Source organism: Pogoniulus pusillus, chromosome 34, assembly GCF_015220805.1.
Source record: "Pogoniulus pusillus isolate bPogPus1 chromosome 34, bPogPus1.pri, whole genome shotgun sequence".
Classification (NCBI taxonomy): domain Eukaryota; kingdom Metazoa; phylum Chordata; class Aves; order Piciformes; family Lybiidae; genus Pogoniulus; species Pogoniulus pusillus.
Genome location: NC_087297.1, coordinates 9,531,281 through 9,545,842, shown reverse-complemented (window position 1 = coordinate 9,545,842; position 14,562 = coordinate 9,531,281). Strand labels below are relative to the sequence as shown.

General features: G+C 41.7%; 1 protein-coding gene across 8 annotated transcripts in view; it reads left to right on the top strand.

The window, feature by feature from the left end:
* ST18 (ST18 C2H2C-type zinc finger transcription factor) overlaps window positions 1–14,562 on the top strand; it is a 215,821-nt gene that overhangs the window by 163,795 nt on the left and 37,464 nt on the right. For all 8 annotated transcript variants that reach the window (XM_064170764.1, XM_064170759.1, XM_064170757.1 and 5 more), the window contains 5 exons: window positions 2,130–2,264; window positions 4,059–4,149; window positions 5,666–5,770; window positions 7,434–7,624; window positions 11,117–11,328. In XM_064170764.1, the coding sequence (XP_064026834.1) occupies window positions 2,130–2,264; window positions 4,059–4,149; window positions 5,666–5,770; window positions 7,434–7,624; window positions 11,117–11,328 (734 nt within the window). The remainder of the gene's footprint in view (window positions 1–2,129; window positions 2,265–4,058; window positions 4,150–5,665; window positions 5,771–7,433; window positions 7,625–11,116; window positions 11,329–14,562) is intronic.

Genomic DNA, 14,562 nt, shown 5'->3' with positions numbered 1-14,562 from the left:
AGCACACTCCCTGCTGTAGTAAGTAACTATACATTCATCTGTCCTTTAACTTTTCCTTTGGGGCTTCCAAATACACTGTGGTCACTCCAGCACTGCTGCAATTCTTGCTTTGGATGAACTACTTATTTTGATATTTCTAGTGCTGCTTTAGTGTAGTCTCTGTGGACACTGCAAATGTTACAGTAGTCCAGTTACCTAACATATTTAATGTATGGGGTAACTGAAAAGCTTTTCTAGGAGTTAGAACCATAAAATGTTTCCTCTAGTATTCAGGAAGGAGCTGCATGCATTTTGCTCTCTCAAGCAGTCCTTTCATTAGCATGTCTTGAGCTTGCCATGTACGGTGTCAGCTTACCTCCCTGCTAACCTACACGAGCCTTTATTTGCTCAGATGACTAAGGTTTTACAGCTATCTTTTCTCCTCCTGAGCCCAGCTGCGTTCATCGGGTTCACGCTGGTGTCAATATGACTTTCTCACAGTACACGTGGTAAGCACAGCAGAATCTGGCCCTTTCTGGTTTGCTTCATAGCATTATTAGCTGTAGTTTGCAGGTGAGTTCAGGGGTAACAGTCAAGGAGGAACAAACTAGGCTTTGTTGAGGTTGCATAAACACCATACAGTTTCATTCAGCGTAGTATCAGGCACATTATATTTTCACTTTATGCAATTACCTGGGTTTGATTTCTAAAAAGTCCACCATCAGCTCTCAATTTTCTTTCTTGGGTACCACATCAGAAAAGCATGGCTTAAATTTATATTTTTACATCTTTTCAATGTGTGTGTGTGTGGGGGGGATTAAGTCATATGTCAGGGTGCCTCTTTATTTTCTGTCCACTATAGCAGCACTTTGCATTTGCAGTGATTCTCAAAAGCACATGGTCTCCTGTTGATGTTCAGCCTATTTTCTTTCCTCTCTGTTTCCATTTGTTTTCTGCTGGTTTGGGTTTTTGGTGGGTTTTTTTGGGTTGTTTTCTTTTTTTTTTCCTTGGTTTTTTTTTTTTTTTTTCCTTTTTTTTTTTTTTTTTTTTTTTTTTTTTTTTTTTTTTTTTTAACCTAAAGTCTTGCCAGGAAGTTTAACCCTCATCTGTCTCTGGCGATCCTCCTCTCCCTAAGCACATCCCACCTCATGGTCCAACAAAATGAGCTTGAAAGATGCTGCTCCTTGTGCTGGCTGCAGCTGTTTTCTCCCCCAGCACTGAATGCTGTTGGCAGCCGGTCACAGATGGAGCTAAAACCATCCTCAGCAATTTATGCGGCCACTTCCTCCAGATTTCTCACAAGAGAATTTCTGGACCAGAATTCATTCCCTTCTCGCCCAGACTTTTGATCCTGCATTGGAAAACAAATAAAGGCTTTCTGACCAGTGCTTCTCGCACAATTCTAGGTGCTCAAAACAAAAAAAAAAACCCTGGGAAAGCAGTGCAGCCATTACAGAGTGGCAGCTGTGGGGCTGGGCTGAGACCTCGCCTTTGAAAGGGTATCTGCTGCTCCATGTTTTCTCTGTCATTGTGGGCTGCTCCACAAAGCAGCACTGCCATGTGTACCAGAGGGAGCTGCTTGCCTTGCCTCTCAAATGTAAAGTGGCATGTATTCAGTTTCCTAACAAAGAGCCTACAGCCTAGAGATCTGCGATATTTAAGGAATGGCTTCTGCCTGAAATGCTTTTTGTTTGTTTGTTTGTTTGTTTCACACCTCAGCTTTTATTTGCTTGTCCCAGCTTCCTGGAGTCTGACATTAACAGAGGAAAAGATTGTTTCTGCCTTTTTTTTTTTTTCTCTTCCATTTGTTTATTCCTTTGTAGATCTTGCTGTTGGCTGAGGCTGCCAGTTTTCTGGCTTACTGGATTGTGGCTTCTGTCCTGTTTGAGGCTCTGAATGGAAAAAGTGACACTGCAGCCCTAAAGCTATGTAGTTCAGCACATAAATGGCATATTGGGACAGGGAAGCCATTGCTTACAGACGTAGTTAGTGTGAAAAGTAAAGTGGTGCTTCACTTGTGTACATCTCTGTTAAAACTTTGTGTAGGAATCACATCTGAAGTACAAAATAGAACCACGCTGCTAGGATCACTCAGCTGAGTGCAGATGGGGGCTAAAACCAAACAAAATCCTTATTTGATTTCTCTGCAGATTCTCCCAGGCCTGAAAAGAGAGAAACCAAATGTCCCATCCCAGGATGTGATGGCACAGGGCACGTGACTGGGCTCTACCCTCACCACCGCAGTCTGTCAGGCTGTCCACATAAAGTTAGAGTGCCACTAGAAAGTGAGTATCATCACTCTACAGTCCAGAATAACAACTAGATTGGGCCTGGTATTGTGGGTACTGTGTGCTCATGCTGGAGAAGAAACTCACTTCATCTGGGTGAGGTTGCAGAATGAAGCTGAGAGAGGCCCCATCACACCTTCTTTGCCCTCCAGCTCTGAGACTTGCCTTCCATGCTTGCAGAGCTCAAGTACTCCTGAGCAGCAACATTACAAACAGTAGTAGGCTCCTTAGGTCACCTGGGAAGGATAAGATCAGAAGCAAACTATCCCCACTTTGCTAGCAGACCTGAGCTCTGTAACCTCCTGAGTCCTCAGGACTTTGCTTGGCTATGTCTTTACAAAAGCATGCAGCATGCCAATCACCTGCCTGTTTCAGAGCTGCGAGGTGACTTGCTGTAGCCACACACCAAGGCTGCTGGTTTTCATTGCCAATAACCAAGAGGCCTGGATGTGCCTATTCACAGATGTTTCCAGTGTCTACCTTACCATCTAGCTCAAAAAGACTGCTTCCACCAGTATCTATACCAGTGCTGCTCCACAGCACATCCCTCTCATATGACTGTATTGTGCCAACCTGTTTATGCCCCGTCTAGGCTGAAATGCTCCACTTCTTTCTAACTGTGCTGATCTGTTGACACGGGTTCATGTGTGTGTGTCTGCAGTGTGATGCCATGACATGCTGCATAACCAGTCAAAACTTAGTGTGTAACTTCTTGTTTGAATAACCTAGTTAGTCAGATTGGGGTTTCTGGTGGCATGCATAGCAACACCTTTAGAGGATGCTTACGCTTTACCCACATCCTGCCCCTAACTGTAGCTCTCCCTTTGATAAAACCTTGTAATCGACTGTATGCATGGAAACATCTGCTGAGTTAAGCAGTGTGCTCCATTTGGAAGGTCTTAGCAACATGAGCTTTCTTAAAAAGTTCAAACTGACAAGCCCTTGTTAATGACTGTGCTTCAAATCAGGTGTGTTCTGTCCTACTGGTAATAAATACATACATAAATGAACAAATAAATGATAGCCTGATTCATGACAGAACAAACCAGCTGACAGTACAGTCAGCTTCTTTGAAGCCCTGTGCACCCAAAGGGCTAACGCTGAAGTCATGAGGTCAGACCTGTAAAGAAATGTTCTGCTTAATGGAGACACACACCTCAGCCTGAGTGAAGATGATCCACATCAAAGGGCATAAGAAATGCACTTGCAAGAGGTTGTAACCACTGCTGAAAGTGCAAGCTGCCACCTGGGAGCACAACCAACTGGTCTACAGGAGTTTTAACACAGCTCAGATGACCAGAAGGTGTCAGGGTTCAAAGGAGATGTACTCAGATCACATTATTTTACTAAGATGCAAGGCATAAAAAGCCTTCCTGCACCTGAGAGCTGCCCTTCCTGAGCCAGAGAGGGACTGCAGCTGTACACAGCATGACTGTGCTGCCTGGGGCTCCTCTATCACCTTCCATTTTGTATCTAGGGTTAGTGGTGTTAGAACTGGAGGACAAAGGGTTTCATGTTCTTTGGTAATTTCCCCCTTTCTTCTTTTAAAGTCACTAGAAACATGATGTGCATGTGGGAAGCCACAGCACAACAATATGGGGATAACTTGGTGTATGCTGGAGGCTCCAGCCTTGCTCTGTTGTAAGTCCTTTGTGTCTCCCTTTCTTTTGCCATCAAAATGAGACAGAATTGAGAATCTGAGCCCAAAGGAGAAATGTTCAGATGTTCTTGCTGCGTGTATTTCTAACTGATGCATGCTATTATCAGCTTTTTCTTCTTATTCCTGTTTAGTTCTTGCCATGCATGAGAATGTTTTAAAGTGCCCTACCCCAGGATGCACTGGAAGAGGACATGTCAACAGCAATCGCAACACACACAGAAGGTAGAGCAGAAAACTTCCAGCCCATTTAAACCTAACAGGGACTCAGGAATGAATGGACGGGTACCTCTTGGAATTAGATATTATGTACTATGCTGCAGAGTGTCTATGGACTGCAAGGGTAGCCTGTGTTATTTATAAGCAAATCATTGTGTTAATTTCAGCCTACTAAGGAATGGCTGCAGTGCTGGGGATGGCAAATTCCACTAGTATTTTTCACAGACAAAATTTCAAACTACAATTTCATGACATTCTTCACAGTGAAACATCATCACATGAAAGGATTAGGAATGAGCAAATACATCATTATTCCTACAACTGGAAAATCCAGCAGAAGCCAAAACTTCTTCATTTTGCACCATGCATATGCCAGGAACTTCCCATTAAGGCACATTCCCTTTGAGCAAACCCGAACATTTCAAGTGGAGTATTTTTGAATCCATATAAAAATTGAACTCCATTTTTTACCCTGAGGAACATAATCTTTCTGCTTGGAACAGCCCTATCTGTTTAACTTGCTGCCTGTAGGGACAAGCCTTCCAGCCGGGCAGCTGGGGAATCACAGCTGGGCTGCAGGTGAGGCAGGGAGCCGATGCGTGCTGTCTGCAGCAAGCCACTGCTGTCAGCACAGCACTTGTGAGCCAGCAAGCCAAAATATTCCAGTACAGCACTTCTGGAAAAATAGGATGTCAGTCTTCTAATCAACCTCAGGAAACAAAAAATTTCTTTGTTGATCTGATTTTTTTTTTGGTGGGATTTTCTTTTATTTTTGCTGCTGATTGATTGATTGGATATCATAGGAGCACAGCAAAATCCAGAGTTATCATACTATGCTACTATCTTTAATACAAAAAGTTAATCTTTACCAGAGGGATTACAATTTCATCTACAAGAATATCTAAGGAAAGAGTAAATATTTCTTTTTTCCCCATTGTTTCCTGTTTTAAATCCTCAGTCATCTTTACAGCCCATCGGCTGCCTCGTAGGCAACCCATAAATAGGATGGGAAAACATGTTCTCATCTAATAAAGCAAACAGATAAAAAAAGAGAAATCACAACTTGAAATGACAAAATGTATTCCTTGGTAACAGTCACTCACATACACCTGCTTGTTTTTTTCCCCCCCAAATTCACTTTTCCTTTTAATCAGCAGGAGGCTTACACGCATGGTTGAGCTGATAAACTAAATGTCATTTGTCAAAAAATTTACTAGCAACTTGCCAGCCAAAAAACATCAAAGCTGAACTGTGGAGAACTCCTACGTGATACAGGTTCCAGATAGATCATCTCAAATATACAGATTTCACAGTTTTGCATCAAGGATTGAAAACCAGATCAATCTGGGTTATAATAAGAGCAGCTCCCCTAGATTGACAGGGCATCAGAGAAGTTAGAAGTCATTGGGTTCCACAGCACACATGTCCTTTACTTAAGGTTTTTGTTTTAATGTGATGCTTTTTTTTGTCTTCCATTTTTTTCTCTCTTTTTGTTTCTTTTCTTCACCTTGCCTTTAAACAGCCTTTCTGGTTGTCCAATTGCTGCAGCTGAAAAGTTGGCTATGTCCCAGGAAAAGAACCAGCTTGAGCCTCCAAAAGCTGGGCAGTGCCACGATCAGACTCACAGGTAGGAGCCCTCGCAAGTTCGTCTCTCCAAAGTGCTTCTGCACAGACTCTGCTGATCAGTCCTCAGGTCTTTCATCCATTTCACATTTTAAATGCTACAGGGCTAACTTGGTTTCTTTCAAGATGAACCCCTGCAAAGCTAAATAAGCCTCTTCTTCCAGGCAACCAGCAATAGAACAAGGGGACACAGTCTCAAGTTGTGCCAGGGGAAGTATAGGCTGGATGTTAGGAGGAAGTTATTCACAGAGAGAGTGATTGGTATTGGAATGGGCTGCCCAGGGAGGTGGTGGAGTCACTGTCCCTGGAGGTGTTGAAGCCAAGCCTGGATGAGGCACTTAGTGCCATGGTCTGGTTATTTGGATAGGGCTGGGTGCTAGGTTGGACTGGATGATCTTGGAGGTCTCTTCCAACCTGGCTGATTCTATGATTCTAAGTTGACTTCATCTCAAAATTAATAAGAAGCTTTCTGCTGGCCTTTGTGCAAGTGGTTGACCTGAAAGAGAACAAAGAGATCTTTTGAAAAACACTCAAATATGTTTTACTGAACCTTGCTTCAGCACAAATACCCTTATAAGTGGTCCTCCAATATCCTGCTCCTGTGAATGAAATCTCCTGTCTGCTGAACTGTTTTAAACAATCTTCAAGGATGGTTCCTTTGTTACAATATTTTGGCCACTGAAACTTGATTAAAGATCCCTTTGACCTCACTGCACTTTGAGCAGGTCAGTTCTCATTTATTTCATGATTCTTTTCAGAGGAATCCTCCAGTGATTCAGTAAGTAGCATGCTAGCTGAAAGAGTTGAGAACTCTGCTCATCTTCTTTCCCCACCATTCAATAATTCATATTTTAAGGTTCTTTATTTTAAGTCCATTGGTTTAATTAGTTTATTTTTTTTTTATATGCAATGGCACCAAAAAGGGGGAACATTTTTTACTGCAGTGTTTTGTTCGAGAGTTATACGGACCCTACAGACACACATAATTTGCACATCATTGGCACCATGACCATTACAACCTATTATATTCAGGTCTATTTGGGGACACTTTAATTTGTGGATTATTGACATGATCAGCTCTAATGGTTCCTTCAGAGCCATTACAGAATATTATGTCCATGTGCCTGCCAACTGCACGTGCCTTAACTCTACAGATGAAAAGTCCTTAGGAAATTACTAAAGACAAGGAGTTACTGAACATAACTGAATGGAATAACACACTTTCAAGCATTTCTTCCTCCCAAATAACAGAGCCAATTATTTTAGATCATCTTAGAGTGTATTTACACCATACTAATTCACAGTAAAGTGAGAACAATATTGGTCCATAAAGCTACAAGTCCTTTGACTAGCAAAAATCCAGACAATCAGTAGAAAGGAAGGAAGCTCCACGGTAAGCCAGGATCTTTATTGCACACAGTCCACACTGCTTCTAGAGTACACTAGAATTTTTATGTCCTCAGCATCAAACTTTTATGACATTCAAGTTCTCTTTTCTAACTGAGCCACTGTATTTATGCTATTTTTTTTCTTGTATGCAGCTCCCAGTCAGTCTTTCATATGAACATCACTTTTTCTGGTAACGAGATGCAGCTGCCTGCTGTTGTTCCCAAATAGATTTAAAGATAATCTTGTGCTTCTCACCACTGTTTTCCTCCACTCTGCAGGACAAACTTAGCGAAGCAACCTGAGGTATCTCAGTACACTTACAGAACTTCTCAGCCAGTCACCTCCTCCAGGGCCACCCTGGTGAAAGAGCAGGAGAAGTTTGGGAAAGTCCCATTTGATTATGCCAGCTTTGATGCACAAGTCTTTGGCAAACGCACAACAGCACCTGCGGCACAGGGAAGAAATGAATGTAAGCTTGAAATTCCATTATCTCTTGGAATGTGGGGAGAGTGTCAGTTACTTTTTGTTGGGGTTTTGGTTGCTTTGCTCTTCCTTCCTTTCTTCCTGTCAATTTTCTAGAACTCAAAGCAAGTCTCTGTAGGAAGCATCTTCAGCCACTTGTGGCTGGAATGCTAATCACTAGTTTGATAAATATTTAGTGCTAGAATGCTAAATATCATCACTATAAGTTTTACTTTTTTGATGCTTCTTTTAAAAGCAGTTACCAGGGCAAAAGAGGATTAAAGATGCATGATTTATGTCTTCTCTGTTAACTTTTTCCTTGACTAAATTGTGATACCTTTATGTGATGGGATACTGCCATGAGAAGTCTCATGGAATGTGTCTGCACAAGATGTAACGAATTGTAGTTGAGAAATCCAAGTTAGATTTTAAAGGTATTTCAATACCTTTTAGATGCATCTATAAAGCTATTATTCCTCTTAGATGATCATGTGCCCTGGCTGCATGACTGCTAGGCTTCACTTGAACTCATTTAGATGTCATGTATCTCTGTACTACATCATATTTGTAGTGCAGACATATCCAATGCATCAAATTGCTATCTAGATTCCTTTGCTTGCATCACCTAGAGGTTTGCTTGGCCACTACTCTGAATAAATGAGGTACCATGGTGTGGATATTGATCTGTCATTGTAGATGCTCCTTACAATCTGCATGGGAAACTTGAGCAAGATTTTGCCATCATATTGACTGTTATAAAATCCTTTTTAGTTCAAAGAAACAAAAAAAACTCAGTTGCAATGAAGGAAAATGAAAACTATAAAAGAGTTTTGTTCCACCTAATTTGGGTTCAGAAATTAACAGATTCAAAACAATGTGCAAAAAAACTCTCTAGTTGAATTTTCTTTTGTTCATGACAAAAAATTTAGTAAAGGAAAACGAATTGCATCCCACTTGTTATCCCAACAAAGGAGAATACTCAGAGTGAGGTGAACAGAAAAGCAGAAAATTGTCTATATACATAGATGATAAAATATCATATCACAGACTTCTAGTACTACATTATCTTTTATTTGTTTATTTGTATGTAAGAGGACTACAAAAAAGCTGGTGAGGGACTTTTTAGGATGTTGGGTAGTGATAGGACTAGGGAGAATGGAGCAAAACTCAAGTGAGTAGATTCAGATTTGATGTCAGGAAGAAGTTCTTCACCACGAGGGTGGTTAGAGACTGGAAGAAGCTGCCCAGGGAGGTGGTAGAAGCCCATCTCTGAAAGTTTTTAAGGCCAGGCTGGATGGGGCTCTGAGCAACCTGATCTCGTGTGAGGTGTCCCTGCCCATGACAGGGGAGTTGGAACTGGATGATCTTTGAGCGCTTGCAGCCCTGACAGTTCTGGTTGTCTGTGATTTCTGTACGTGTTTGAATGCACACAGATATATCAGTAGATATCTGTGTGTTTGTGTATATGAACACCCTATTTAAAATTGAAAATGAAAAGTAGATATTTATTTAGCCTGGAAAATAGGCTTGTTCAAATGAAAGCAAATATGTGCATTGCCAGCTTCTTGGGTGGCAGCATTTCCAATTCTGTTTGTAAAATTGAGTATTCCCTATTAGCTGTCTCATTGCACAGATGTATGTCTATTTCACAGGTTCATTTCAAGGAAAAAAAAGATGATTGAAGTGTTTTTATACAAATGCAAATACATACATGCACAATTTGTGTGGAATGTATATCAGGGCTGAAGTTTACAGCCTGTTGTTCTTGCAAAGATTGCAGCGTGCAGCTATTATTTTAATGGAAAGGTGAAAGTAAAAGGGCAGGTGAAAGCTGTAACAATGCAGACAGACAAAAGTTGGCAATAAGAAGCTGATGATGTAGTGATTGGTTCAGCATCTCATGTAAATACGTAGCTGGCCAAAAGCCCACCATTAGCCCTCTGTGGGTTCTGCACTTAGAAAGTTGAGTTGTTAACAAAACTGCACCCTTCAGAGCCTGCTCTCTTTTTTTCCCCCCTCCTTTTTTCAAATCTTTTAGGGTGGCTAATGGAAAATGCATTATTTTGCTCTTTAAGTATAATATGAAGCTGGCTGTAGTAACATCTGAAAATGTAAACCCTGCTGCTTGTGTTACAGCAGGGTAGATAAATCCTTTTCAATGCGCATGGGAGAAAAGGAGAACTGAATCATGAGGCCATTAGGTATTGCTCCACTGAGATGCCTCCAGTGCTTAGACAAACCAAATATGGCATCCAGCTACTGCCAGTGCACACAAGCATTTCTCCTAGAGCATCCCACGTTTGAGGGAAGATGAGTTCTTCAACATCTTGTGTAGATCTTAGCATTAAAGTGCATCCAGCCAAAACTCTACATCCAGAGGGAATCGGAGACTTGGGGCTCAGATCTTTGTGGAGTGAGCAGATGGCCACATGCAGAAATGTTCTTGGTGTATCTGGGTGTAGGCTGAGAAATTGGATTTTGCTTAGTTTATCTTTGTAGGACGTTGAAAGCTACAGACAAAAGAAGCCAGTGTTGCTCCCTAAGAACTGAAATCACCTTGCTGTGCTTTCCCTGCAACAGTTAATGACATCCTAGTGTCAAAATCCAGAACACGGAGCAGAGTTCTCTCTGTCTTAGAGTGCTTCTGGAGCAGAAAACAAAGAACCACACACACCATTTCTGTCTCTGAAAGTGCTTTTCTGTTCACCTGCTAGATTTTCACTCTCAGCTGAGTGCCTGATAAATCTATGTATTACTCCAAATGACAACCAAAGAGAGACAGTGAGCCTAGATCAGTTGTAGTCTCAGTGTTCATTGTCATAATGTTTTTTTTAAAACTGATTAAAAGGTAGACTTAACTTTCTAGAAATTTCCCTAAAATCAGGGCTGAATATTCCCTAGCAGGTCATGTACTTATCTGCTTGCCCTAGTTCATTCGAGAGCCTGGTCATGTTCTCTTTACTCGCGTAACAAAGCTGTTTGAATAACTGACTTACTCGTTTGAGTAGGGTAAGCAGTGTTGTTTTAACTAAGACTGGACAACTCACTGTTGGTTTTTTGCACAATTAGAGCTCCAAGAGGAAGCCTTTACAAAGCTACATTTGCAATTGCATTTGCCTACCAGTGTTGTGACTCCAAATAACATAATAGTGCTCGTTCAGTCTTTCCTTAGACATCACTGGTTTTAATGCCTGCGTAAAGAATGAGTAAAGTCTGAGCAAAAACTGAGTAAAACCTGAGCAAAAACAGTAAAAGCTGAGTGTATGCCTCAGATGTTTTGTTGAAAGATGTGTATTTATCAGGTAAAGATCCAACTGTTGTGTTTCCAAAGCCATTTTTACAGCCAACCCTTACTGCCGATAGGACGCGGATGGTTTGGGGGGGAAAAAAATGTTATTCTTTGACTATCTGAATGTATGAAATTGTAGTCTGAGAAACAAAACTATTTAATGGGGGAAATCTCATGCATGCAATTGCTAATCAAATCTCTCTTCAACAGCAAAGCATTTTTCAAATCCAGTGAAATTTTCTAATCGACTGCCTAGTGCTAGCGCCCACACACAGAGCCCTTGCCATGCCAACTCTTATAGCTACGGTCAATGTAGTGAAGACACCCACATAGCAGCAGCTGCTGCTATCCTCAACCTTTCCACCCGCTGCAGGGAAGCAGCAGAGATCCTCTCCAACAAACCACAGAGTCTGTCTGCCAAGGTAGGGTAGTCCAAGAACCTGGAGGGTGTGCTAGCTACTGAACTGTGCGAATAAACTGTCTTTCATGTTAGTGACTGCATTAAATCCCCAAAAAGGAGGCTTCTGTTTGCATGCTCTTTTGAAGAGAGAGAGGGGAAAAAATCAGAAATGTAGTGACCAGTTCTGATAAAAATAAGCAAATAGCAGGCATTATGTTGTTAACTCGTTTTGTAATTGAGCTCTAAATACAAGGGGGGGTGGGGGTGGGGGGGAAGTTCTGTGGGAGGGAAGAAAGAAGGTTATTTGAAATCCAGCAACAATCTGTGTTGGATGATGTGTTAGATCTGTTCAAGGAAGGAATTTTCCTCCCTCTGAAGCCTGCCCTAAGTGATCATTTTGGAGGCTGATTTAACAGGGAAAAAAAAGGAAATATCATGTGATTAATCAAGGTGATGTTTTGCTAGCAGTGGAGCAGAACTACACCTATGGAGTCAACTGTGTTTGGAGTTTGTGACAGTTTGACAAGGTGTAAGGAGGGAAATAGCAAGCGAGTTGGGTAAGGACTTGCCTTTCTGCTGGCAAGGAAGGAGAATCAGGCCCACAGATAATTTGGGCAAGTCTGTCACAGTGGAAAGCTGCCTAATACTGTGGATCTTTGTGTGGCTTTCATGTTTTGGTTTCTGCTCTACGTTTCCTCACAGATATTTCTGAGTGGCAAACGGTACTGCATGAGCTAAGAGCCTTATTTCTTTGTGCCATTACACGGTATTGCACTGCTGATGTAACCAGGCAAGGTTTCCTTCTGCTGCCTGCGGTTGTGGGAGCACTGTTGTTGTTTATCCTTTGTATGGAAGTCCCACATGCTGCACAGCAATGCAACTTCTGAAAGCTCTGTGTAGATGAGGCAGTGCCCTTACAAGAGAAATCACTGGGCAGTGAAAAGCTGTGTATTTATCAGAATGCAGGCAGCAGGTGTGTTTCTGCTCTGGGGTTCTGAGCCATGACGTGTGCTCCAAAAGACAGATGACCTATTTCTCTGCAAATTGGTGTTGCTCTACCTTGACTATTTTAGTGCTACACTCAGTCTCACTACAGGTGGCTTCCACAGGTGGTAGCCCACAGTTTTTAAGAGATGTTATTCCTTGACTGGAACTATGAATTTTATCCCCAGCACAACATCCTGTTTAGGTATTCAAAGCCTTGCACCTTAGCAGAGTGGTATTCCTTACTCTGTTTTCTGTTTGTAAAGTCTTGGATCTTGACACCTATATAGGGAAATGCCACAGTGTTAGACCTTTTGGAGTGTGTACACATGTATCTCCTGTAACTCAGGCATCTGCTCCAAAGATTGCTCACAGAGCCCTTACCAGATGACAGATCCATCCCTAATATCTTCTGCAAAAGTCTCCTTCTACCAGTCTTCAATAGAGACTTGTAGCATGGAAATGGCAACTGATGCCAATGGATGGATTAAATTGCTGTCGCAGCCTTTGGCTGACCTCAGCACCAGGCCTTTCTTGCCAGAGAAGAGCAGTAAAGGGACCAGGCATAACCCAAAGATTTTCTCCCTCCATACCTGCTTCACAGTTGCCAAATCATGGGGAAGGGTTGAATGGAAGTGAACATAATAGTAATGATATGGAGGGACACTTGGGGCACATAGCTTACTCCTTTTTCACAGCCAGGAATCCAGCCTAAAAGAAAATTACCTGCACACCTTGCTATCTGCCTGCCTCCACTTTTGCCAGACTTTCTGGAGGGCATACTGCTACAAAACATCTGACAGAAGAATCAGAATTAGCTTCTGGCCACAATACAGGCGAGTAAGTCCCAAACAGATCTGGTGGCCAAAACCACACAAAAGCATTTTTATTTTGTTTTTAGCACATTTCTCATACACAGTTTGAGAGGGGAAAAAAAAAAAGGGGGGGGGAGGGGAAAGTAAAAGAAGTGGAACTAAATTTCCAGGTTCTCTTCAGTGAATTGCTTTCTTATTTTAAAACACACAGCAAAACAAACAAACAAACAAACAAACAAACCCAAGACTATTTTAAGAGAGACTTCTGACTGTTGATTAGTGTTTCTAAATTGCTGTGTGGCTAGTGTTGGCCACAAAGGTAAATGTTTGATTGCTAAAATACCTCACAAATTTTTAGATGATAAAAAAAGTCTCTTGACACCTCATAGAATCAACGAGGTTGGAAGAGACCTCCTAGTGACAGTTTCGAGTACTTCATCAGTGTTTAGACCCAAATAATGCAGCATCAACAGATGTCTACAGATTTAATGATTTCCTTCATAGCACAAACATTCACCAGGTGTGAAAATACCTGTGTGGAGTGGCTGTGGTCAGATCCTGTAGTACCAGACCTCTCAGCCCTGCCTTTGACAAGTTCCTTTGTACCTTTGTCTAGAGGAAACTGATTAGCAGAGCCCATACTTCAGCAGATGAAAGCTTCTGCCTTGTAAGTGTGAGAGCTCTTCTAGGAGCATCAAGCAATCTCTTGGCAATCCAAGCCATGACACGTTGCATGTGGTGGGAAAGCAAGGACATGTGGGACAGCAGAAGGTTTTCTGTGCTTGAAGCCAATCTTCTGCAAGTTAGACAATTGTTAAAGCTGTAAATATGTTGTGCTTCTAAGTTTTAAAAGCAGAACACAAGGGGGAACTTCTTTACTGTAAGGGTCACAGGGCACTGGAATAGGTTTCCCAGAGAGGTTGTGGGGTCTACTTCTCTGGAGACTTCCAAGGCCTGTCTGGATGTGTTCCTCTGTGATCTGTGCTAGATAGCATTGTCCTGATCTGGCAGGGGAGTTGGCCTCAATGATCTCCTTGGGTCCCTTCCAGCCCCTAACATCCTGTGAGCTGTGAACTTCAACTTTAGGCACGTCAAGCAAGTGTCATTGTCTTGTATTTGCTGAAGGCAGGTATATGTCACCTCCCTGAAACAGGTGGAGAAAACACCAAGATATTCTTTTAGCATGAATTAATACCTAGAATATTTTTCCTGTATCTCAGGTTGTTGTTTTTTTTTTGACTCCCAGAGTGTTGTCTATTTTGTAGCAAAGGCTGAGCATTTTAATTTGAATGTTCACCACTTTTCTGTAGGTAACATTTAAATGGGAAAAAAAAAAAAGGATTTCTCTTACTGCACAGTTCCAAATTTCATTGCTTTAATGAGTTTTGAAATATATAGTTCATGTTCTCTGCATAACAGTTCAAAAGGGAGAGCCTAAATAGTAATTTTATAAAGGG